This window comes from Anarhichas minor, unplaced genomic scaffold (assembly GCF_050575085.1).
Source record: "Anarhichas minor isolate MPS153535 unplaced genomic scaffold, ASM5057508v1 ptg000003l, whole genome shotgun sequence".
Taxonomy (NCBI): domain Eukaryota; kingdom Metazoa; phylum Chordata; class Actinopteri; order Perciformes; family Anarhichadidae; genus Anarhichas; species Anarhichas minor.
This window is the reverse complement of record NW_027466449.1, coordinates 11020164-11046073: the sequence shown is the minus strand read 5'-3', so window position 1 is coordinate 11046073 and position 25910 is coordinate 11020164. Positions and strand designations below refer to the sequence as shown.

The 25910-nt window shown below is 41.3% G+C and overlaps 2 protein-coding genes across 2 annotated transcripts in view; one reads left to right on the top strand and one right to left on the bottom strand.

Moving 5' to 3' along the window:
* On the top strand, positions 1-17961 carry rapgef3 (Rap guanine nucleotide exchange factor (GEF) 3). The gene is given in 27 exon segments (XM_076097643.1): positions 1-162; positions 3727-3771; positions 7843-7949; positions 8037-8158; positions 8749-8926; positions 9090-9174; positions 9567-9627; positions 9971-10047; positions 10170-10316; positions 10449-10552; positions 11789-11877; positions 12444-12522; positions 12785-12935; positions 13043-13125; positions 13240-13270; positions 13419-13494; positions 13698-13835; positions 14018-14115; positions 14289-14414; positions 14666-14847; positions 15211-15301; positions 15390-15440; positions 15567-15654; positions 15748-15812; positions 15927-15981; positions 16137-16208; positions 16448-17961. Coding segments are annotated over 27 exon segments (2682 nt in total). The 3' UTR covers positions 16567-17961.
* itga5 (integrin, alpha 5 (fibronectin receptor, alpha polypeptide)) overlaps positions 17846-25910 on the bottom strand; it is a 35648-nt gene continuing 27583 nt past the window's right edge. The window contains exons 24-30 of the mRNA XM_076097630.1: positions 25744-25849; positions 25207-25365; positions 24476-24586; positions 21952-22065; positions 21200-21301; positions 20967-21089; positions 17846-20860 (exon numbers count right to left, since the gene is read on the bottom strand). Of these exons, the coding sequence (XP_075953745.1) occupies positions 20777-20860; positions 20967-21089; positions 21200-21301; positions 21952-22065; positions 24476-24586; positions 25207-25365; positions 25744-25849 (799 nt within the window). The 3' untranslated portion in view covers positions 17846-20776. The remainder of the gene's footprint in view (positions 20861-20966; positions 21090-21199; positions 21302-21951; positions 22066-24475; positions 24587-25206; positions 25366-25743; positions 25850-25910) is intronic.

The window sequence follows — 25910 nt, the reverse complement described above, 5'->3', positions numbered from 1 at the left end:
ATGTCTGGAGGTGCCAAGTCCGTGTGCAGATCTTCTGACTGGGGAAGTTGTTTGTCGGTTGTTTGGATCTGAGACAAGATGCATCTGTTTCGGAGTCACATTTACCAAGTATTCCCGGACCGCTCCTCAGTGGACACGCCGACCATACGAGGCATCAGCTGGGTATGCTGCTTTCATGTTTACTTTAGAGAAATAACTGCGGAGTAGTTCATGGATGACAGACGAGCATTAGTTTACTGAAAAGTGGCACAGAAAGATGCCCAGGAGATTAGAGAGTGGTGATAATAGTCCACCACTATTTTGATCATCTTCCTCATCATGTCTGTTGATTACTCTGTAAATGTCTGGAAGTAGTCACTGCTGGAGAAGCAGATTCTAAAAAGCTCATCATTTGTGGTACAAATTGGCGTATATAGACTGTCTGACACATGGTTTTATAGACTTAAAAAGTTATTTTTGTTTAACTGACAGCCACCTTCCAGCATAGGAGGACATTGCATCCATACATTTTGTGCTGAGACTCAAAGTGAGAGTTGCATGAGATGTGGAGAAAGAGATTGTTAGAGAGCAGGGGAAAGTTGTTTGTGAAAATGGGGTTTATTCAACCTCACTTCCTCTCACCAGGGTCCCCAAAATAGCAGCTGGCAGATATTTCAAGAATGGTTAGTTAACTGAAGCAGATCTCTCTATTGTTTTAGCAGATTGGGTGGTGGAATTCAGCAAGGCAACAAAGCAGCACAAAGTCTTTCTTTTCTTTTCTTTTATTAAACTCAGGTTATAAATAGAGTATTGTTTATTGTTCACCTTCACCTCAACATCCCCGCTAAGTTTACAGAGTAAGAATGCACAAAGGGGAGGTTTTGTCTCCAGGTCACAGGAAGACACAGAACAGTGGTGAGGCTCTAAATTTACTTGACTTTTAACCAACAATACGTCAAAGGCGATTGTAAATCTCAAAAGACTGCACTCTGAACTTCCTGCTGACCAGCCAAATATCAATGTAACATTTTTTATAAAGCATCTCAAAAGGTTAAACTACAATTAGACTTTACAATTATATTATAAATAACTGACATATGTGTTTTGGATCTGGCATGCCAGTTTGACAACCTGATTTTAATAATCCCTCAATGTAAAAAGCTACACATATTCTCACATGTTCAACTTGCACCAAGTGAGTTTGTGTTTACTCAGGTTATCTTACACATAAGTACTTCCACAAAGATGTCGTCGCCAGGCCAATAACAAGATTCACACAAAAGTGCAACGTTTAAGTTGACAGCAAACTGACAAACACCCTAATTACAAAATAATTGAATGCACCGACTTGATATGATCTATTCTCTGGGAACAATGTTTGTACTATACTGGCACAAAAGTAGTGGCATCTACCTCAATAACAACATTCTTTTATAATTGCATGTTACATATTAGGCTTGATATTAATTAAAGCTGCAGGGAGTAATATTTTTCCCAAAATGGTGACTAGTTCCTCTATTCATTTAGGCATGATATCAATAACAAGCACTATTTAACTTGCACTGATGCATTTGCCAATTCTTTATCTGAGCTAATGCAGAAAAATTCCTTCAGAGGCATAACTGAGTTCTATTTGCTGTCATTAGGAGATGCCAGGGCATCGTCTCCCTGTCCTCATTACTCTTTCATACCAGGGCTAAGACATGGAGGCAAAGAAGAACAAAATACCTCACATTCATAAAAGCTGTTAATGGCGTATGCCTGCGGACCTGGAAGAACACAGTTTTTCACACGTTTTTGTCTAGTCAGGGGGGGGCACGTGTCCTTATTGTTGGGTCATAACTGTTACAAATATGCTACGGTTTATGGAGTCACATTCAGTCAAATATACTTTAATTGACTGCTATGTCAAGCGATTATACCTGGCAAATTTTAAAATTGTGTGATTTTCTAGTTTTGCAGTAGTTGTTGCCATGTGTGCGATGTGTTACTTCGGCCTAAGCTGTAAAGTTATTTCCTCTTTGTGGCTTGCTTTTTTTATTTTTTTTATGATCCTTTTCTAGCCAACTTCTACCTGTATTCCAAAGGCAATTGCTTTCAATGAATTTAAGTGAGAGTCTTATGAAGAACTTTTACAAACCATTAAGATTGAATATTCTTATCCAGATCTGGTAGCTCGTGGGTATTTAGTGTCATGTCTGGACCCTCACAAAATTAAGGGAAACTGATTTTATAGGTATATTTCACTTTTGTCTCATCATTGGGTTGCATCATGTTGCAAGGACAAATATTTAGTTAATAGGATGGGTACCTCTGTAATACGTGAATTTCTTTCTATGTGCTGTATTGATTGCATTGTATGTTCAGCTTGCAAAATGTAAAATGTGTCAGGTTTGTATGCGCTGTCAATTTGGGTAACTGACGTTAGTCCAAGTTTACCACGTTGTCCTGCCGCTTTCATTTTTGTTAATCCTCTGAGAAAGATGCGTTAGATCTTGAAAAAGGCGTTTTGTCTGACAAGCTAACAGTTCACGTTAGCAGTTAAATTAGCCATTTTTTCCTGGAGAACCACTCCACGTTATATGCGATTATGTTTAACAGCGGTTCGGTTTATAACAATATCCCGTGGCTAGTGGTCACCGAGGTGTTAAATCATAACTTTATCTTTAATAAGCAGACTTTTTAAATTGTGCTCTAGAAGATAATCCAAATTGTTCATGTTACTTCTGCAGACTACTAGCAGATGACGACAGCAGGACTTGGCAAACCGCCAATCAAATTGCAGCGGGGCAACAGGCAATCAGCTACCCCTGGGACCAAATTTCTGCCATCTGCTTTAGTTGCCAACGACTTTGGGCATGCACAGTGGTTTTCCCACACTGGGGGCACTTGACATTGCGGTCAAGGGGTTATCTGGGCTATCCACCCATAGTGGTCTGTTTTGGTCTTTTATAGTTTATATAGGATAAGCTTACATTTAGTTGCTACCGAGATGGGTTTGCTTTTTGAAGGCATACATAGCAAATGGCACCCTTTTTACATTATGGTGAGTTCTATTTTGAACGCAGGTGTATCTCCAAGTTGGCAATCTGAATCACTCGCAAGGGCTTGTTCCCTCTATGGACTTCCAAACCCTCAGGCCCTGTAGTGCAACCCCACTGCCTGCACTATATATTTCTGTCGCTAAAATTAGGGCTGACCTGGCTTTTGTGCAGAGAGTAAGGTCTCCAAAAATAAGAAATTATTACATTTGTTTATATGTTTCAGCCACTGCTGTGCATTATCTCTAATGGTTGGGATATTCAAAAGCCTTTTAGAAAAAAATAAAAATAAAAAGGACAGTCCATAGTTAAAAGCAACCTTTTCACTTTACAAAACGCGTGGCAACAGGCTTTGTACTTTCCTTTGCTGATGTCTATGTACTCTTACCTCCCACTTCATCGCACACACTTGACACCCACCCACACCTCGTTGGAGGCGATGGTAACAAAGCGCAGGTTTGTGGTAATGTATTTGTGTTGACCTTCATCCCAATGAAAAGAAAATAATTATTCTTTCTATCTGGCCAGTCCAGCTTGGTTAATCTGTTTATTTGGTGAAACCACAACAAGATTATCATCAACGGCCAGTCCAGCTAGTTCCTGTGGAATGCCGTTCCAAAGCACGTTATCTGCTTTATTTCAGAGGCTTTGGATATGAAGAAATAGCTAAGAGGTGATAACGTCTCTCTCTTCCTGTTTCTCTTAGACTCCGCTGCCGGAGGCCATGAATTCAAAGGACACTATGAAGCAGGTGTGTATGCCAGAGATGGAGAGCTTTGGTACACTACCTCCCCACAGCAGAAATAAATCAATGTTCTCACTGATGTTTTAAACTCATGCTGAAGATGTGAAGGTATGCATGAAGCGTGATTTTAAATTTCAGCACTTAAACAAGCATGTATTGCCTCCTGCAACATAGCTGAAAATAGACCATTTTATTGAATATGACTGTTGCAAAGTGGATTGTCCTTGAGCTTTGGTCATCAGGGTTAATTATTATCTCGCATTTTATTGTCATGTGATGTCCATTGCAAGTTTTTATTCAATCCATAACAATTTCATGATGAGGTTTGTAAGCACACATCAGGCTCTCCATCTGCCACTCTGAAAATTAGCTGATCACCATATGTGACACTGGCTGGCACAGCCCTTAAATGTGACTAATCACCAGCCTGGAAGTCCCTCTCTCCTCGTGGCTCTACTGACCTCGGCTATCATCCAGAGTTGCAGTGCTTGCATCCTCTCAAACTGCTGAACCTGTTCTTTTGTTATAATATCCTGCATTACTACTCAAGCGAGTCTTAAAAAAACACATTCCTAGCAGGGCAGGCAGTCACAAGGAGTCTAAAGGGCACTCCAGGGCCCACAGCTAACTGAGCCCTACCCAGCCCAGGGCCCTCACACTGCCTTATCTCGGGTTCTTCAACAACATGCCAAGGAGAGAACTTGTAAAAACACTCATACAGGGTTTGAAATGAAGTGAATCCTGTTTGGGTTCCACCAGACAGATGAAGTAAAAAAAAAAAAAAAAAAAGAAAGAAAGAGAGAGTGTGAATGTTCCAACCCCAAAATAATCAATCCCTGTGCATTTTGTTTTGTGCTAGAGAGAGACAATAGAGAAAATAGAGTCATCGTGTCTGCAGGAGGCAGGTTGTGCTAACCTTTTGTAACTTTGTTCGGTTGCTTAGCAAATGGCTCCAGATTCTAAGTCACTAATGAGAATCATACATTCTGATAACTCCATACAAGACGGATTGTTTTTAATAACCTGTGTTTGAACTCACTGAGGTGGAATCCACCAAATGTGATGATTAGCTTAATGGCAGACACACATTTTTCACATGTGTAACAAAAGTTCCAGTTGAATGTTTCTCAGCAAAAACTTTTCACATAGCTTTTACTTGCCTTTGACTGAGGTGGTACTGTTCTGAAGGTGCAGGACTTTGTAGCTTGGATTTCGCAAAGTTATATAATGTGTTTGACTTCTTCAGGCAACTTTCCCATACTCATCTAGTGTAGGTCAGAGGTGTAAGTTCACATAAGCTACAGCTACAACTTGAAAGATCTGATGCTGAACGACCTAAATTAAAGGTCAGGAAGAACCCATATATACATGTATTGCAAGATAGAAACGTTGCCTCTTGAAGTGTGGTTTTGTATTTTTCTCACTCAAAGAGAAAGGAAAAGTCAGGTACAGTCGACAAAGCTCTTTGTCAAATCACACAGTGTTCATCTGTAGCTGCTTCTCACACAACACAGCCCACCAAGGTCACTGAGAGTAAGAAACAGAGAAATGTCTCGCCTACAGAGGAGAGACAGTGGAGAACTGTACTCATCATTCCACCCCACAAGATGCATGCATGAAACCAAATCACGTACTACAGACTTCAAAAGACTATGACTAACACTGTCAGCCAGGACCAGAATGAAATTAAAGAAAATACACAGAATAGATCATGTGATTGTGCTGGGATACTACTACTTTCTTGCATCCAAATGATTGCGTTCACAAAATCTTGAACCCTTTTAGGTCACATACCCGGTGATATTGTGCACCTATTTTTATATGCAAAAAAAAAATCTATTTCTGCGTATTTTTATATCAAAATCCAATCATCTATTTTACCTGTGTAACAAAATATGACACATTGCAATCTAGTGCCAACCAATTTCAACCAATAATGTCATGACATCCAACTATCAATCAATCTGCAACTTCTAGTAACAAGTGAGGTGTTTGTGGAGCACAGTCTAGCTCTGTACGGTGAAAACTCTAAGCATGCCCACCTTTAACGATCCAATCAAATGCAAAGGATTTCATTTAAATCCCTATTATAACTAAAATATTCCGTTTCACTGGGAAATACTCGCTGTACAGATGCTAAAGACACTCTGCCTTAAAGTCCAAGTAAAACAGAAGTTACTTTTTAAATACAGGCTCCTGACTGTAAAATGGCCTCAACAGCACAATCAACCCGAGTCATAAAATGGGTAATAACTGCCTGTCCAAACCTTACAGATGGCCCATACATCAGTGTTGGTCACTGCACACTGCTACACACACACACAGTGTGTATTGTACCAGGGAAAGGTGTTTGCTCTGTAATTCGACTCACTTGGAACAGTTACCTACTGGCTATGGTTCCTAGATAACATGATTAGCTGGCCTACATTCAGACAATAAACAACACACTGTTCAACGCAGACAGCCAGAACTGGAATGAATCACAGTAATAGAAAATGTTTCTGCATGTTTTCATGATGGTCAGATCTAGCAGCGGGATCTAGGCTCCCCTTAGTGAAATATGGCTTTTGATATTGTTTTTATAGGGACTGGATTAGGTCATGGAAAATTGCCTCATCAAGAAAATGACTTTTGGAGCTGACATGCCTGAGAATGTGAGTCCCAGGGGAAAATGGGCCCCTGGGAAAAGTGGTGACCTCTAGACAACACAACTCCAGAGGGGCACAGCAGACGCTTTGGGGGCACATTTGGGCTACTCTGTTGATGTCAGGTCTGGGAACAGCCCAATGTGGGGTTGATAGGTTGCAGTTTGTGCTGTACAGTGTTACCCAGTCTGTTATAGTTGTACATTATAATAAGCAATCCTGCATGAACGACGATCTAACAAGCCCCCAAAGTGCAAAGACTGTGTTGGCGTCATCAATGCAAGGGGTCAGTAGACTGGTCAAAGGTCAGCAGGCATTTTTATATCCTGAAGGAGTTGCAGAACACTAGAAAAGGCAAAGGGTGCAGGTGACAATTGCTTCCTTACATCGCTACTCCACTTAAAAGAGAGTACACTAATTTAGGAAATGGTCATTGTGGGGTTCTGTGTGCATATCTAGACCACCACCCTGGACAAATAGCAGTGTCTTGAGGAAAATCCAAAGAACAAACAAGCAGCCATCTCAGTCACTCGTGGAGTCACAAGACTTCGTGCAGGGTATGTGAGAGAGTAAGTTTAATAGGGAGGAGCACAATAAAGATGTATACTCCAGTCATTCATAAAGACAGTACATATTGTTAAGGGGTTTGTTAGATCCAATTTGTTTTTGAAATGGAAGCAGAGTGCATCATGTAAAGCGTTAAAAGGCCTGAAATGGGACAGTTGCATTACAGGCAAAAACAAAGCCCATTCTTGTTACATAAGCCTTGCTTCTGCATCAGTGGCTGACAGGTTTTGCACCAATGTCTGCACCAATGTCTGCAGTTTTTTTGTGTGGGTGGGGGGTTTAGACCTGACCCAAGTGAGTTGTCTGTATGTGTGTCAGGGGGTGTGAGTAAGGGGAGCGGAAAGATTTGAGAAAGGTTCAAAGGAAATAGACTGAGGGTGGTCAGAAAGTGAAAGTTTGTTGTCGCTGTGTGCCGCCCAGAGAGTGAGTTGTCGAGGCAGGGAGGGAGCTCAGTGAGTGGGAGAGTTTAACATAGCCATTTTTAACACATTCTCGCCTCCCTGCAACCCACAAACGCACCACATTACGCTACAACGCCCACATAAATCTCCACATTGATGACGTGGTTCCCATCACAAAATCTTCACACTGAGGGGAAATGCAGAAACACTTGTCTCTTTCACTTATACATGCAAACGTAATTTTTTTTTTTTGCCAACTTCTGTCTGCTGCCAGCACTCCGGCCGACTGTTTCAGTAAACAAAACCGCTTGTGTTATTATCCTTCTTCTTTATGTACACGGCCCCCCCCCCCGCTCTTTCACACTCTGTTTCATCACATGATAAAAGGCAACACAACTCACATAAATATTTATGCCAGAAAGACACAAGAGTTTAACTGCTTTTTTTATGTCATGTTTGTTAAGTTTCTTTCAGATCGTGTGGTAAAGGCAGCGAGAGCGGTGTATAGTGTCATGATGGAGGGGAACCCAGGTCTGATCAGAGACAGAAAGTATCACCTCAAAACATACAGGTACCCACATTTTCTTCCATGTTAAAAAAAATATATATATATCTGCAAAATATATATGCTGATTCAAATATTAAATTTCTCTCACAGGCAATGTTGTTCTGGAAAGGAACTTGTTGATTGGCTGATGAAACAAAATGAATGCCTGCAATCAAGAAGTCAAGCAGTTGGAATGTGGCAGATCTTGGTGGATGAAGGAATCCTTGTTCATGGTAAGAACTAAAGAGCTGAAGTTTGCAGAATTGTGTCTCAAGAATAATTATAAATCCATCTTTGCTTGGATGTGCTTCACAACAGACAGAAATACGACCAACCAATGACCGGCAACCACAATTAGGAGAAATTACCATTTGTGTTGGGCGAGCTCATGCCTTTAGAAGTATGTATTTTTCAGACGGTCAAGTCTCAGGCTGCACTTAAGAATTCCCCAGAAGTGCTTGAGTAGCTTGAAATCTGTTCACTGAGCCTGCCACGTCATATGTTTTACAATGTGTTCCCACTCAGTCAAACGCTTTTGCTCTTTGGACGAGGCACTGTCTTCCTGGAAGAGACCACTCCAATCAGGATGTAAAGGCTTCATCATCAAATGAAGGGGATCACTCTGAATAAATGAATCTTATTTCCATGTATCTTGTCATTCAGGACTTTTGTAAAGTCACTGCACCACAACTTTTTCTCCTGAAGTTCAAAATGTATTAATTATTTCCTTTTCTAAATCTCATTTTCATGTGATCACCATTTTTCTAAAAGGTCTCGTTACATTATTGATGTTTTCCCTCCTCTGTGATCTGCCTCAATCAAGTGAAACACGAGTTGAACTTCCATGACAAGGACACCCAGTTCTACCGCTTCCAGGACTCGGAGTTTGGCCTGAACCACATAACAAATGAGAAGGACTCAGAGGACGAGCTGCAGGAGAGTCTGTCGCTGTTGTCTCAGCTGGGTCCCGATGCTCTGCTCACTATGATTCTACGCAAATGGTCAGCATGTTGAGGCTTTACACAACTAATAATGATAATGATTAGATAATGAACTAATGATGAAGTCCCTTTCATAGTGATCATATACAACAGTCCATCTTGCATCTTTCAACAAAGTTTGTAAGTGCATCTGTGGTTGATTACACCTGACGTCTGTGTTTAGCCCCAGTCAGAGGAGTGCTGAGGACCTGGAGGTCATCTATGAGGAGCTGCTCCATGTCAAGGCTGCAGCTCATCTCTCCACCTCTGTGAGTCACTTTTACTGCCACCCCCTGTCATAACTGTCGGACCCTGGTTGGAGCTGGCCGATGCTACGCTATGATCGGCCAGTCTGTGTTTGAGGGCCATAACTTAACAAAGGGCCAATTACACTGGAGGCTTTACTTTGATGGTCATTTAAATTTCATACAAGCTTAAGGCTAGAATTCTTGCATGAACAAAATCAACCATCACTTGCCATTGTAAGAAAATGCAAAAGAAACAGTTTGCCCCATAATGTTTCTACCTTGTTTGTTCATTTACGATAATAGAAGTTGCCACACATCCAGTGGTCTCCTGAGCCCTAAACTGCTTTGACCAAGGAACCATTAGGAGTAATCCACACAGTTCAGTCTAATCTCTTAGCCTGTTGTGCTTGTAGGTGCGTAAGGAGCTGGCAACGGTGCTGGTCTTTGAATCACATGCCAAGGCCGGAACAGTCTGTGAGTGCTCCGGCTACAGCCTTGCTACATGCACACGCAGACACAATTTCACCATGTATTGAATCACACTACAGTGCACTTATGTTCACATGTGCACAAATGGCCTCTTAGCAGTCACTTCTGTACAACATACCTTTCAGATATGTTATCTGTATAATATTTAAACAACCTCCTGTCACAATTGATTCATTACTTCAGTGGAGACAATCAGGTCATCATGAGTCTTTTTTTGCTCTTCTCGTCTCTCACTATGGCCTTCTAGTCATGCGTACATAATAAAGCCCATCGTAAACAACGTGTGTAAAGGACCAACGTTAGTACTGACTGTCTTTTTGTGATGTAGTGTTCAGTCAGGGGGACAAAGGCACTTCTTGGTACATCATCTGGAAAGGCTCTGTAAATGTGATCACACATGGGAAGGTAAATCCATTTACACTTACTGCCATAATAAGAAATATCTGAATTGGCATTCATGAAATGACGGTTTGCCTTGGAATTGTCTGTTAGTGTAATGTAATGTTGAAAGTGCTGTGTGCATGCAGGGCCTGGTAACTACGCTACACGAGGGTGAGGACTTTGGGCAGCTAGCGTTGCTGAATGATGCCCCTCGTGCTGCCACCATCATCTTGAGAGAAGACAACTGCCATTTCCTCCGTGTTGATAAACAGGACTTCATACGCATCCTTAAGGTGTGTCCGAGTAACTAATTACTATGCTTAAACAACGTCAAAAAGTTGTTCCGTGTCCACCACAAATTCAGATCCACAGATATATAAAATGAGTATTTGATGGTGCTTTCATCCATGTCTCTTGTTCGTCAGGATGTGGAAGCTAATACAGTGAGACTTGAAGAGCATGGGAAAACTGTACTGGTGTTGGAGAAGAGAACCGACTGGGCTGAGCAGGGAGGGGCAGGACACAGCAAGTGAGAAACTCTCATACACTCTACAGGTTTACGATCATTAAGACAGTCTACCTGGGCGTGGGCAGATACTGTATCACGTCAATAACACAATTGCTGCCATTTGTCATCATAACAAGCATACAGATCTTTTTGTCAAACGCAGTTAAGGTCTCATTAAACGGCTGTTATCTGAAAAGCCCGGGGGGGGGAAATGGACTTCAACCCTGCAATGTGTAATGACTTGTTATCAGTCTTGAAAGTGTTTTAGCAAACATAAAAAAGTGAATTAGCATGATGTTGACCTCCCCTACTTGCACACCTTCAACTATCTTCTTGTAGCCTGTGGTATGGCAACACAACTTGACAATGATTAAAGCTTAATCTAGTTCTGAAAGAAAGACAGCAGTCAAAATAACCATTTCAAGCACGGTTTCAAACAGTTTCATTTGAATTGCTAAAACTACTATCTGCTGGTCCTACTAAAGGAAAGCCTGAACAGACCGTGAGAGAGGGCAGCACAGGGTGGCACCAAAGACAGATGGTAAAAGAATAATCACTGCAACCAAATACATCACTCATCCAACCTAAGGAGACCACACCCAAACTACCACCACACACCACTCTAATGCAAGTCCAGATCAGAGCAGATTAGCATTTTAAAACAACACCCAATATTATAGTCAATAAGACATGTTGGCAGACTGACATTAGTATAAAGCCATGACTTACCTACGGCACTTGGAATTACCACAACTGTATATTTGAGTGGGGAGGGGGGACTAAATCAGCTTTCCTACAGAAATATAAATTTACTATCAAACTTATATGGCACTTTAAAATCGCTGTGTCTCTAACCCTAGATTTCAGTATGTGCTTCAAACAAGAGGTGAAAGACAAAGAGGCCTACCACACTTTTTACTTGAGCACCTCCCACTGACACACCTGTTCCTACTTCCCCATCTGTAGGAGCCCTACATTTTTTGGACCTGATGCCATTAGGCAAGAAGTCCTCAAACTTAATTATGATGTAGATAAAGTATGTGCTGGAAGGCAATGCCTTTTCAGTTCAACAACAAAACATATGCAATCATATGCGTTTTTCTGGTTCTTCTTTTTTTTTTTGGGGGGGGGGTTATTAACATTATCAGGCACTAATTACACAACAAACACAACTAAGAAGTAGAATGCAGAGCAATGCAAAGAAAATATTAACATAAAAAAAAATACTCTTTCTCCCTTCTGTCATGCTTTGTGCAGGTACACAGTTATGTCAGGAACACCTGAGAAAATCCTCGAACACTTATTGGAAACAGTAAGGTTGGACTCCAATGGAAACGACTCAATCGGTGGGACCCTGCAAGCACCTTCTTGCCTTTTTCCCTGTTTTCTTGAGTGACGTGGTCAGCTACTTAGTTAAAGCAAAAACATTGTTTTCCAAGCACTGGTCAGTTTGGAGATTTGGGGTAATTTAGCTTCCATAACTTGTCTTCTTTCAGACAAGTGGAAAGAAAACATCCAAAATACACATTTAGGTGTTCATTGTATTACTTTGTATATTTGTTTCTGTTGGAAAGTTGGCATTAGATTTCATTTTAGAAAACTGTCTTAATTTAAGTAATCCACTGGGGAGATTTTTATTATTATGGTCTGTTGACAGTATTTTCTGATTTCCAATTTCCAAGAGATATCCAAAATTCCCTCTTTAAAATCCTTTGACTCTAATATGTCAACGAAATTATACAATCATTTTTAACCTGGCTTCATCCTATGCAAATTAGCACATATTTGTTAAAATAATATGTGTGTGTGCAAATTTAATCACACAATTTTTGCATGATGGAATCTTTTCACCCTATTCAACCGTGGTGTCTCCCCTTAAACTTGTGTTGTTGTGATATTTGTCTCCCTCCAGATCCCTGTGTGAGCGACTTTCTGGTCACTCACAAAGTCTTCATGCCCACCAGCCAGCTGTGTACCGCACTACAGCACCAATATCCTGTGATTGTCAATACTAATACGCAGTGATGGTGATGCTGATGATGATAAGAATATAATGTGTACTGCCACTGCTGCTGCAGCTTATTATGATGATGATTATGATGCCAGCAGATTAAACAAACAGAGTATTTAGATACCATAAGTAAATATCAAGTATACATTTAATATGTTCTGCTTAAATACAGTCTCTCGTAATTGTTTCCGATTTTTTGTCTGCAAAGCTTTTCATGATATGCCCCTTAACCGTCGTTGCACCTATCAGGCCGAGCTCTCTGATGGTTCAGATCAGGAGAAGGCGTCCTACATTCTCACCACCAAGCAGAAGGTAGTGAAGCTGATTGGCCAGTGGGTGGCGCTGTATGGCCTTCTGCTGAAAGAAGACCCTATTGCTTTGGACTCTCTGGAGGTTGGGATTGCATTTATCCTTTTGTTTAATAATTGCATCACATTTTAAGAATATAGATTATGTATATTATAATGATGTTTCTGTTTGTTTTGTTTGGGCTTAAACAGGTGTTGAAGAAGGAGGTGGCAGGAGATTTCCGTCTGTTCAGCATGCTGAAAGAACAATTCAGGGAAAGGAGGAGAACAAAAGTGTAAATTGTCTATATTCTCTCATAACTCTCATAACATCTATTTCTGAGACATTTCCCGAATCCTAAATATTGCAGCATGAGATCCAAAACTGTTTTTCATCTTTTATTTTACAGCTTGGAGAATGGATATCAGTCACTGAGCAGGGTAAGCGTCTAGTCTTTTTGCACATGACAGCTGGCTGCAGGATGTTAACACCAGGGATACATTTTAATGAGGAAACTGAATGTCATGCTGCTGTCATTTGCCAGTTTAATGTCACTGAATTGCTGAGTCACTCTGATGCTCTCGACAGAATCAGCAATTTGATTGGTTTTCAAACTGCGAGGAGCCAGTGGGGAGGTTACAACCAATCAGAGCTCAAGATAAAGGCGAGTAAGACTCTAAAACAAATCAAATCAGTGACGTGATCCATTAACTTAACTTGTTTTTATCTATGTATCGCGACAACATGTTGCAATACATGTAGAGTTACCTCACATTGTATCTGTTGTTCATGATAACACATCATTACTCACGTCATCAATGGTCAAATCAGCATATTTTGACATTTTGGCTCTCTCTCTTGCTGCAGTGCTGTATGAGATCTACGGGCCAGACAACAAACATCTCACTCTGATGCTCCCAGTGAACACATCTGTAAAGGATGTGATGTCAGCTATAGTCAAACCTGGCGGAGATCACATCCTGGTCAAAATGAACTCCACGGGAGGTGGGACTAGATTAATGACATCTTTCTCTTTTTTTCAAATGTGCATAGATGTTTTTTATTTAAATTGTCAGTTTCTGCAAAATTTAAAAAAGCACTCAGAGCTGATATTAATGTGATTTTCTACTGTTCTTTGTCAGTTCAGTATGCTGAAAATGAGTATTTGATTCATTAAATGCACACAGAAAGAGCTCAGTTGAAGCTGGATGCGACTGCAGTCTACACCGCTCTGGGACTCAACGAGAGACTGTTCGTCTGCACAAGCAGCCAAGTGGAGCAACTGGTGAGGAATAGATGCCCGCCATACTATTTATTTTTTTTAAATATGTGATGGTTGGCACGTACAGTTAAGTTTGACATGGTGGTTTAATTCAAAGCAGTTTACCATCAAAGGTGCACACCCACCACGATCTGTTATCCTCTCATTTCCTGTCCCTCTCGGTCTATTTCTCCCAGATGCCCCTGAAGGAGCAGCAAGGTCCAGAGCGAGGAACAACTGACATCCTCGAACAGATGGGCTCTAAAGATATCGCCAATGAACTCACCAACTATGACTGGGAACTGTTCACTGCCATGCATGAGGTAACTCCAGCAGATATCTCACGACAGCATATAAAGTACTTCCTTATGTATCGAATAACTTCCTCATTACAACAAAGGAGTGGGTATCTCTTTGATGAATGTATCTGAGTCACACCCGTTGGCACTTTGCCATGAGATCATCTGGTACTCCAGTACAACACGTCCTGCATGCTTCACATGTTTCTGAAATAAATCATATTCATTAAGTCACCTATAAAAACTAATGTGAATAATTGTTTTTATCTTTGCAGGTGGAGCTCGTCTACTACATATTCGGCCGTCATAAATTCCCTGGTGCCATCACAGCTAACCTGGAGCGGTTTGTGCGTCGCTTCAATGAGGTGCAGTACTGGGTGGTGACCGAGCTGTGCCTCTGTGAAGATCTGATGAAACGAGCCATCCTGCTCAAGAAGTTCATAAAGATTGCCGCAGTGTAAGTTAGGGTTAGTTGCATTAAAACCGTTGCCATGTTTTGATGGAAATGTAGGTCAGTCCACCATTGTGGTCCACACTGAAATGTATGTATTATTTTGTACAAATATTCATGGTCCTCAGAGGATTAGGCATACTGACTTTAGTGGGCCCCTTGATTTTTCTTCTGGCGCCACCACGAGGTTGACATGTGTGTGTTTTTTGAGAGGAATGTCACAACATGGATTGCCCCTAAATTTGGTTCAAACATCCATGCTGACTACGGCAGTGTGTCTATTTACAAATGAACGATCCAATTTACAATAGGCCTACAATAAGTTTGGTAAAAACGCTGGTTTGTAGCTATGTGTCCTCTCTGTCACAGATTAAAGGAGCAGAAGAATCTCAATTCATTCTTCGCTGTGATGTTCGGTTTGAGCAACAGTGCAGTACACAGGCTTTACAAGACCTGGGAGGTGAGAAACCCCTGAATGAAACCGTCATGATGATACAACAAAGTATCATCATACACTAAATAACAAAAAGTGTTATTGTCTGTTCCAGAGAATACCAAGCAAGACAAAAAGAATTTACTGTGCTTATGAGAGGTTGATGGTAAGTTACACCAGATGCTCCCATTCAGTAGATTTTATAAATACTCCAAAATGTACTGTTTAGTACATTCATTCTGTGCACTAACATAATAATAAAGGTGCTCTGTTTATTCTCTGTTCCTTATAGGATCCCTCACGCAACCACAGGGCCTACAGACTGGCTGTGGCCAAACTCAGTCCTCCTTACATCCCCTTCATGCCTCTGCTGCTCAAAGGTGATACATACCAGCAGTGTCGCCTACACAGCATTAGAATGTCATGTAAATGACTTCACTAACCGCTGACATGTTTTCTGTTCCTATGTCCAGACATGACATTCATCAATGAGGGAAATCCCAGCTATGTAGACAAATTGGTCAATTTTGAGAAAGTGGTAAGACAGAAAAAATGTTTTTATTTTAACATTTCACAGCTCTATTATATTCTCCTCACAAATCATGGCATTGCATGCAACTTGAAATGTTTCCTCATCCTTCCACTCTGACAGCGCATGATTGCCAAGACAGTGAAAATTGTACGAGGATGCAGAAGCCAGCCTTATGGTAAGGCATCCAGTTGAGCTTGTCAACTAGCAGAGTTATAGCACTGGCATGGGTTTAGGTCAAAAGGTTAAACAGTTGCACATGCAGGTTGAAGTAAATGGATGATTTGGCTGAATGATGCATGAAGTAGGTAAACTTCTCTTTCTCTACTGCAGTGCCATCGTCTCCACAGAGGGGCCTGGCAGATCGGATGTTTCTGGAAGGGCCTACGACTCGCATATCTACATGTAAGCAACATCTACCATATCATTAACACAGTTATAGTTTGGTTTTGCCTTACTTTTTTTAAACACAGTGCCTGTAGCTTATGGTGTGGCTCCACAACCTTGTTACTGTTTTACTTTTTCCCTTGTTCTCGCATTAGTGCTTTTAAATTTTACTGGCTAAAAGAATTAAAAGGAAGATTTGCTACTACAAACACTTTAAATGTGTGCTGAGTCAAAAGCGATGTCTCCTTCTCCTCCAGACTCCGACCTCGGCCTTCCTCTGCGGAGTCCCAGCAACATCCGACACTACATTCAGAACCTGAAAGTGATTGACAACCAGCGCAAGCTAACACAGCTATCAAGAACAATAGAATGCTAGGGCATCAACCCGCAAATGTACAAAGACTGTAAAGCTGTAGCGCAAAATGTGAACCAGAGAACGGACTACAGCTGGATGAACAAAAACATCCACACTCGCCTAAATAAGATGGATGTCTGGAAGTGTCCAGTGCGGTGGATTCACTTTAATTCAAGGAGCTTAGACAGCATCAAGAGCAAAAAAAGTGCTGTCTGCACAGTTATAACCTCTAATGATGAACCAGAGAATCCAATTCTGTGTCAAAAAGGACTTGTGGGACGCTTTTTTTTTTATCCAAAAAGCCTTACAGCAGAGCGTGTGCCACAGTGGAAACTGACCCCCTCACAAAGGCAGTGTTAAAACATGCACAGTTAAGCAAAGTATGCCTGTCTTTGGTGTAAAAAAAATCATTGATGTGACATTTTGTATAGACCTTTTCAAACTTGACGTTAACATTCTCAATGTTCTTTGTATATTCTGTTGTAATGTTTTGTTAATGCAGTAGCTGACGGGAAGTAAACTTGGAGCAGAGCTGTTGCCCTAGCAACAGAGTGGCAATGAAAAGGTCCATACTGCCGTCTGTGGAAGGATCCCTTGTGAGGATCTACAAAAAGGCCATAAGAACACACACACAACAGATCTTTGCCATAGTTTATCACTTTAGGTCAGTTTTTTTGTGCACGAGTATTTTCACATTAAAACTAATATATTGTATCAGATCGTTCTTTTTTTTTTTTTTTTGGGCAATGATGCCACTAACTGACATGCATATACTTTCATACAATGTTGTTTTCTAAATAAATTATTTTCTCAATTACACGTGTCAATGAAAGCACAAGAGTTTGTAAAAGGGGAAATATTTTATTAAAAAGTACAAACCATAACAGGTAAAAAGTGACCTCCAAAGACTCCCGTCCCCCATTCTTCCCGCTGACAAGTGTTCTCCCCAATATGGGGTGAGAGAAGTTCACAACAAATCAGTTAACTGTTGATTTAAAAAATACTCTCCTTGTCATAAATATGTACAACTTCTTTTTGGAAGTCCTGGAGAGTGAAAATGGGCTGAGACACGTAAAAGAAAAAGAAAGGAAAACCCAGTGCCTTCCCCTGATGTAGCCATAGACAAAGTAGTACAACGATCCCCTGTCATAAATAATGGGTCGACATCTTCAGTGGAGAACAGACAAAGGTATAGATGTTTTAAAGATGTTTTACTACCATATGGGGATTTTGTGGACCATTTGACAAATTGTAAATCACTAGCTAATAAGAGGAGGCATGAAAAGAGTGCGATGACGAGTCAAACACATGTTCGTATAATGTCTGTTTGGTCAGGTGCAACAGCAGAGCACATAAATTATGAAACTGTCAAGTTCAGCTCAGATATGTTCCGGTTGTTGCATTTTTGTGTCAGTCTGCGGTATTAAAAAAACAGTACCTTCAGAAAAAGTGGTCCAGCGTAGAAGTGGTGAGTATACGTCAGAAGTGGAAAAAAGAGTTTCACACTTTGAAGTATGATTAGTGAGAAAACAAGTGAAAGTGAAAAGCCAGAACCTTACAAAGGATTTAGCGTATGTGTTCATTACATACTTTGAAACAAAAAGTCCTGGTTTATCACAACTCGGTCACAAATAAAACAAAAGAAAGCACTGTAATATCTTTTTTTTTTTTTTTAAAGAGTGAATGTAAATATTGCACTTCTAAACATTTAGTTCCCAGTGCCTAGTTGTTATCCCTGTGTTAGAGGTACAAGACATCCTGCAGGTTTGGGGTGGCCAAACCACAGCCCACAGTCCAACTACTGTCAACAACCGTTTCTAATACATTTCACTATGTACATTGCACATCCTAGTTTTACACTAGATGTCAACTAAATTTAGTAAGATTATCTCTGTCTTAACCTCTTGGCTGAGAAATTAATTTAAATTAAAGAACAGCAGATAAAGAAATACTTTTTGTAATATATGGGGACACCAATAAACTATATCATGTCAACTGTTAAATTATTTAGTAGTGTTGCACAGTTATTTTGATAGAGAATACATTTTTAATGACCCATGGGGTTTGAATTCCAGACACACTGATTTTTGAAAACTACACATTTGACCCACAATCAGAAAAGTTTTGGGATTTACACCGAGGTTGTCAGTGTTTTGACTGCTGCCATGCAGTTAAACAAGTTACCTAGACTGTAGTTATGCTATCACGACTAATAGTATTGCAGAATCGATTAACCTCAACAATCTCAAGCTACAGATTGGGATGAACAGGCCTAAGCAATGGGAAAGGTAATAACCAATTCATACACAAAACAAACATTCATAAATATACCATTCACACAAATGCATGTATGCATGAAATCACACGTGCACATGCAAGCACACACAACCCTAACTCTTACCCACGGACATGAAGTATTTACATTTAAGGCACGTGAAATCTATGTACATGACAAATAAAAGAAAACCAACACGAAGCATTATAATGTTTAGTCCCTGTAGCCTTTTGGTAGTGGGATGACTTCCGCCACTTTTCTTTCTAAACGTTGGCAGCTTTTACTCTAAAAGCAGTCACAAATACAGTATAATACATTATAACACAGTAACACACGCTCTGAGCTGGAAATGGATCCTTCACACTCAAACAGGGCTGGGCAGTATATCAATATTATATTGATATAGTGATATGAGACTAGATATCGTCTTAGATGTTAGATATCGTAATATGGCTTAATTGTTGTCTTTTCCTGGTTTTAAAGGCCGCATTACAGTAAAGTGATGTAATTGTCTTAACTTATCAGACTGTTAGTCATTATATCTACATCAATGATGATTATTTATCAAAAATCTCATTGTGTAAAATGTTTGTAAAAGCTCCAATAGTCAACCTTACAATACTGATACCAAGGTAAGCGTTAAAAAATATCTTGATATGTGATTTTCTCCGTATTGCCCAGCCCTCCACTAAAAGGGCGATGATCCCGCCTGCTCTCAGACTAAAACTTTCTGCCAAAGCTACAACATTAATGATTGTCACGTCTTTGGTTCAAGACATCATCACGCCATCGGCCATCAACTCTGCAGTTTCCCCCTGAGCTTCATTTGCTTGCATGTGGCTTTGATTCAAGCCAAGCGGGAGCAAAATATTCTTCAGGAGAACGCCACTTTGTTTTGTTTGACAGAAGCACCACACTGGTTCAAGCCTAATGTGAGGTTTCTCAGGTCTGTGGTGGTTCCAGTCCCATCCCAGTCGACTACACGACGACGATGATGCTAGCATTGGTAACTCTGAACATCAACGGACAGGATTTAAACAAAGTGATCAGTAGGAGTCAAAATCAGAACTCAAAGGAAGGTCAGTCAGTCAGTCTTTGGTGGAATTATATCAGTAGATTTCCTTTGAGTGCAAAAACAACTCAACCAAGCGCTGTCCACCAACCTGAGGCAGAGAGAGATCAGTTAAGAAACATCCATCTATGCGTTTTCTACGCCCGTTTATCCGGTTCAGGGTTGCGAGGTGCTGGAGCATATCCCAGCATGCATTAGGCAAGAATCAGGGGAACACCTCGAACAGGTCAAACCTTATGTAAAACTTTAAATGTTGTCTTAAAAGCAGAGCTATTAAACAGATGGATTCTTGACATTTAGGCCTGTAATATTGACGTTGCTATAGCCAGGTTCTTGTTCTCACCTGAAATCTGTTAACCGATAATAAGGAGATACCAGAAGAATACTTTCAGGCCTTAAACAGGCAGCGTAATTCACAGCTCCTGGCTACCATAAGCTACATGTGGCCATATCCTGTGAGGTCATTAGCACCAAAATAAGGCAGTTAAAGGGATATTACAGAACTCTCCACCACACGAATCAGCACAAGGAAACCCAACAGGCATCAAACTGCATCCGCAGGCCTGCGCGTATTTTGCAGTCACTTTCTCATTGTTCAGACTGATGTTAGCCTTGAGGCATTGAGAAAAAGTTCTATTTAGTAAAAATCCCAACCTGCCAACAAACAAGACATAAGTTAAAAAAGAACCAAAAACAAGAAACATTCATTTGGCTCGGAGATCTTTGGATTGTTGTCTTCCTCTAGTGCAGCACAGTGGAGTTCCAGTGGTCTCTCTTTTACTTTTCTCTTCAACTGCTTTCTCATTCAGTCTGCATGTTCCATCGTGTTTCTCCGTTGCAATCATATGGCCAGGTGCTGTGGTTCTGGTAGCTATGGTTGTTGTTTAGGCCTCAGAGGCAGCCTGTGGTTTGAGTTGAGCTTTCTCCATGGCGGTACCATAAGGTAGAGATCTCTTGAAGAAGCCGAGCTACAATAAAACATTTTTTTAAGAAAATCCGAAATTAGAAATGAGCACATATCTAATCAGTTTACAAGATTTTTTTTTTCAAATCCTTGTTTACAGCAGCACTGACCTTGTATAGCACGTAGATGAGTAGAGCCAGAAGCAGTAAACCAGCCAGAATGGCCAAGATGATTATCCATAAAGGAACTGCGTTCTCTATATCTGGCTTATTCCACACCACTGGGGTCACCACCTGAAGACAACAACACACTTTGTCAGTTTCGTCTTTCAACAAAGAAAATTAAGACAATACAACTGTTAGAAGTAGAGCCACCGGAAAGAATGGAAAAAAATCTAAAATACCTCTTTTTGTCCACTGGGAGCATGTTTGGGTAAGATGGCGTAAGGCATCTTTTCCACGCGGTAGCTGGCCAGGCACTCCAGCACATATTGCTTGTAAACTCTCTGAAGGAAGAAGCGTAAGTTGAAACATTTGATTCAAAATTAACGCAATCCACCACTTATACACGAGAGGGCGACAGAGACCGTAGGCTTTTTTACAAAGAAAATCCCTTCAGCATTCCTATCCTAGGAGAAGCTGTGATACCAGATAATGAATTTTCAATACATTCATGCAGATGCCTAGTGTTACAGCAAGCAGGGGGTGATTAATAATCGGTGTGTAACTCCAATATGGCATACAGACAGAAAAAAAATGAAAAATGTAGAAATTGTAATCTTGATTGTGTTAGAAACTGTTGTCCCATTTGTTGAGGCAAATATGTGGGACTGTGCATACTGACAGCCTTAAAATCTGATCCAGAATCAACACAAAAAGATATGTGAGACTGACTACTGCAGCTATGTACCTTTGCCAGCTTCACTTTTGAGGTTTCAACTTTTTAAAATTTTTTTGTTGATGCTTTGAGGAAAAATAGATTCTAACTTCCTGCCAAAGCCTGACATGAGAAAATACACAGGCACCGGTGGGAAAAGACTAATCTATAGTGCACAGCCATTTCCTTTGCTATGCCTCCTGTCATCTGGTAGGAACACGTGTTTGTGTACAGTACATGTCTGGTGAGTTTTTAAGGCAAGGGTCATCTCTGACAAACCTCGGTGAAGGTCTCGGCCCAGATGCGGGAGCGCACTTTGAGGATAGCAGTAGTCCCCTTCTCCAGCAAACCCACGGTGCACTGCAGTGCCCAGCACTCCGTATTAGAGCAGGACTACGGAAACAGACACAAAGGAGTAAAGATAATGTTAATGAAATGCTAAATGCGTTTTGTTTAAGTCATCATTGTGCTTAAGTAGACTCTAAATGAAGATATTCCCACAAATCTTAACCAACAGGAATTAAATACAGGTGGAAGTCACACAGGCAAAAGTGAAAACTAGTAGAACAAATTTCGAAGGACAAATAACAGCCATTTTAATGCTGCAGGTCAAATAAATATAACAAAGAGCCCAATGTTATGATCACTATTCCACGCCTGCTTCAAATTAGACTGAAGGAATGTCATGAGACTGTAAAAATGCAGCATGCACCACTCTCCACATTATTGCCCAACCGCTAAAACCGGCCCATTTTTCTCAAGACTGTAGAATATAGAATCTTAATTAGATCCCCATAACCCAGCTTGGCACTTTTAACATTTCACAACATGGACATAGTGCGTTTTGGAGGTGGTGCTGCAACTAGACCACCCCCAGATAGAGAGGTTTCGGCGGGTTTCCAGCGGGAGCGCATTAGTTTACTTATTATATCAAGTAGGCAAACTCAGGAGGAGAACAGAGGGCCTGCCTGCTTCCCTTAGGCTCAGTCTTAGACAGACTTAATGAGGGTATTCAGACAGACAGGGAGCGTTTCAGTCCACTTCCTCCTGGTAGACCGCCTCACAGCTCCAGGGCACCGGGGCCACAAAGGGCTGTGGAAATGACCCGAACATGGACCATTGCCAAAGATGCCTCAGACCCAAGACCCACATATCCTCCCTGGTGGGGATATGTGGTCAAGATCTGGAGCTTGGGAGCTTGGAGGCTGTTCCCACAGCTTCGTGAAATAACTACACAGCTGACGTACACTGTTGGTACTGTATTTGGCAATAATAGAGAAATAAATGTTAGTAATCATTAATAAATAAAGCAGGTTGCACACTTACTAATAAACCATCAAGTCTACAGTTACAAATATTAATAAATTGTTAATACATTTATTTTGGTCCAGATCCTCGGCAGGTTTTTCCAGAAGCAGTTCATCAGAGGACTTTACTGAATAATTTAAAAAGTCCTGCCGCAGGGTGAACACCTGTCAGAGAAATGTATCACAACCTGGCAACCCCAATGTAGTTTTATTTTTTATAACTAATCAATTACCATTTGTTAATTACTTTTTACCTTTATTACCATTTATTTACCATCAATAAAGACATTAGTTACCACATAAACCTTTGGCACAGCGTATTAGAAAGTGGTGCCAAACATACTGTAACAGTTATGTTTGCACAACAGCCAATACAACATATGAAAGTACTACAACAGAATAAAAAAATCCAAGTGATCATGAAATGCCTTTCAATTATTAGTGCATGTGAAGACAGTCGTTCGTTCTTTATGCATAGCTCAGCTCTTCAAAGACCAAGCAGGTCATTTTTAATGATCACACAATGACCTGGGCTGACAGCTTTAACCAAGCATTGCTAAACACTAACACACTTTGATTAAGAGACACTTTGAACAAAGATGTCTCCTCTTGAGAGCTAAAAGAAAATAAAAGTGCAGACATGCGGGAAACAGGAGAATGGGGTCCTTCATACGGAGGTGTCATTGGACATGCTTGATAAACGAGCACAGTTAGAAGCGATAGGCCGCAGACAAAGACCTCTTTGGTGGAGGCAGGTATCCACAGACTGGGGGCAGAGAGAAAAGCTACCTGCAGCTGGTTGGATCAATAGGGCCAGTGTGTGGGGGCTCGGGGCCTCACAACACCCAGAGCCCAGAATTAGAGAGCAGTCTGTGTAGTAACCAGTGCATCACTGACAAAAAGCCTCCCACGTCCCTTCGGCCTCTCTGCCCCTCCACCACCACTACTAAAGACTCTTTAATGTTAATCACCACAACGGGACAAGCCTGTGCCCTCTGACCCCTCCCTTTTAACGACATCATAACCCAATTACTCAATCCCAGGAGCCTCGTGTAAGAGCATGGCCAGTGTCGCCAAACTAGATCCAGACCTGCACGCTAAACTTAAAGCTAGGGTTAGTGATCTTAAGAAACCAGCACGAGCAAGCTAGATTTAAAAAATGATCCAACTGTAAAAATCCCAGCCCAGTGTTGCCAACTCCAATGAAAGTAGCTAGCATCACAAGCTCTAAGAAACGCTAAATCTAGCGAGAAAGTCACCAAGTCTGCAACAGTGACAGCCCGTTCCTTCAGGCTTCCCTTCAAAGCCACTCCCACAAAATTCGTCGTCAAGTGTCACAAAAATAACTTTAACCACATAAACACATTAAACCCTTAACTGTAAACTCAAGCTCCTCATTTCCTCACTTTCATGTCACCTATTACATTAGACTTAACCTTTTGGCTTGACTATGTTCATCCATGAGAACGTGGCGATTCACACTTTAAGCATCTTACCAGATTAGTCAAATGAGCGAGCTGTGGATGTCTGTGGACGTCCCTCCTCTCGACGCGGTGCTCATGGGCCTTCAGTGCTAGGATAGGTGGTTCTGTGGACGTGTGCTGGAGCTAAAGGAGGAGAGAGAACAAACACACATACACACACCACCGATTAGGACAACACAGACTCTGACCTCACTATAGGCAGAAGAGCACACCACCCTTTCTGTCAATATAAGACCTAATGTTAGCATGACCCTAAGGCTTTTTGTCATTAATCAGAAGCATGTGAGCTCTACTCCATATGGATTCCCAGGGAAATACACCGTACTTAGCAATTCACCAGGGGTGGAAAAACATTAGATCACACAGCTAAGACAGATGACCACTCACAACCCTGCTCAACATGTGTCAAGCTTTGAATGTAAACACAAACAGCAGCGCTGAAATGCTTTGCCCACCGAATCCCAAAGCTACAACTTGGTATAAGGGGGCGCGCCGCTGGATGTCGAAGATGAGTGAGTTGCTGGGTGAGGTGGCTCATCAAGCTGTTCTAAGCACAGGGAAGAGCTGGGACTTCAAAGCGGTGGTGGGGTTAGTGTCCTGGGTGGAGCTAAAAAGCTGGGAGGAGGAAGTGGGTGTGGGCCAACCAGCGGGACGGCGCAACTGTTAATCATACATCTGAGTGGGAACCAGTGGGAGATGTTTACTGTCTGATTTGGCCCTATTTGACTCTGAGAGACACTCACTTTGAGGCCTAGGTGGTTCATGTTCTTGTCAGAGGTGCAGTTGATGGGGCCTTCTAAGGAGAACTCAAGAGGGTAAAGGAGAGTTTGACCCCGGACACTGAGGGGGCAGTGCAGCTCAAGCAGGGTGTGGCTGATCCGGCTGGGCCCGTTGTTCACCAGCTGGAAAAAGGAAATGAAAAAAAGAAACTTTAGTATGTAACATATTAGAAAACTTCAAAAGCAGCTTGATAGTTTCATATTTTAGTTGCAGCTGGGAGGTTGCATCCGATTTTTTTTTTCCCCCATGCTGAAGCTTTCATATTTGACATATTTTCCTAATCTACAAATAGGTCACCTAAAGTAGAGCACTGTTAAATCTCACGAAGGTGGATAAGCAGCGCCTGAGAATAAATCACACTGCTTTAATCTGGAGTACGTTTTCTTTGGTTTTCCTTCATTGCTGCCCTGGGAAGTTGCTTTGTGAACAGTATTATCTGCTTTCGGACCCAATCTGCTCAACCCCGATGAGTCTGCAGAGCTAACAACATGGCTGATTACCTCATAGATGTGTTCCACTGCAGGCCCAACGTCCTGCTCCACCTCATAGTTTTTAGTCAGCTTCCAGTTGGCCGGCGGGAAGTAGACCTTATCTGGTCGAGACACACTTAAAAAGAGAAGTAGGGATGTGAGAGAATGCGTAGGAAGGCCCCAGAGACTTAATGAAA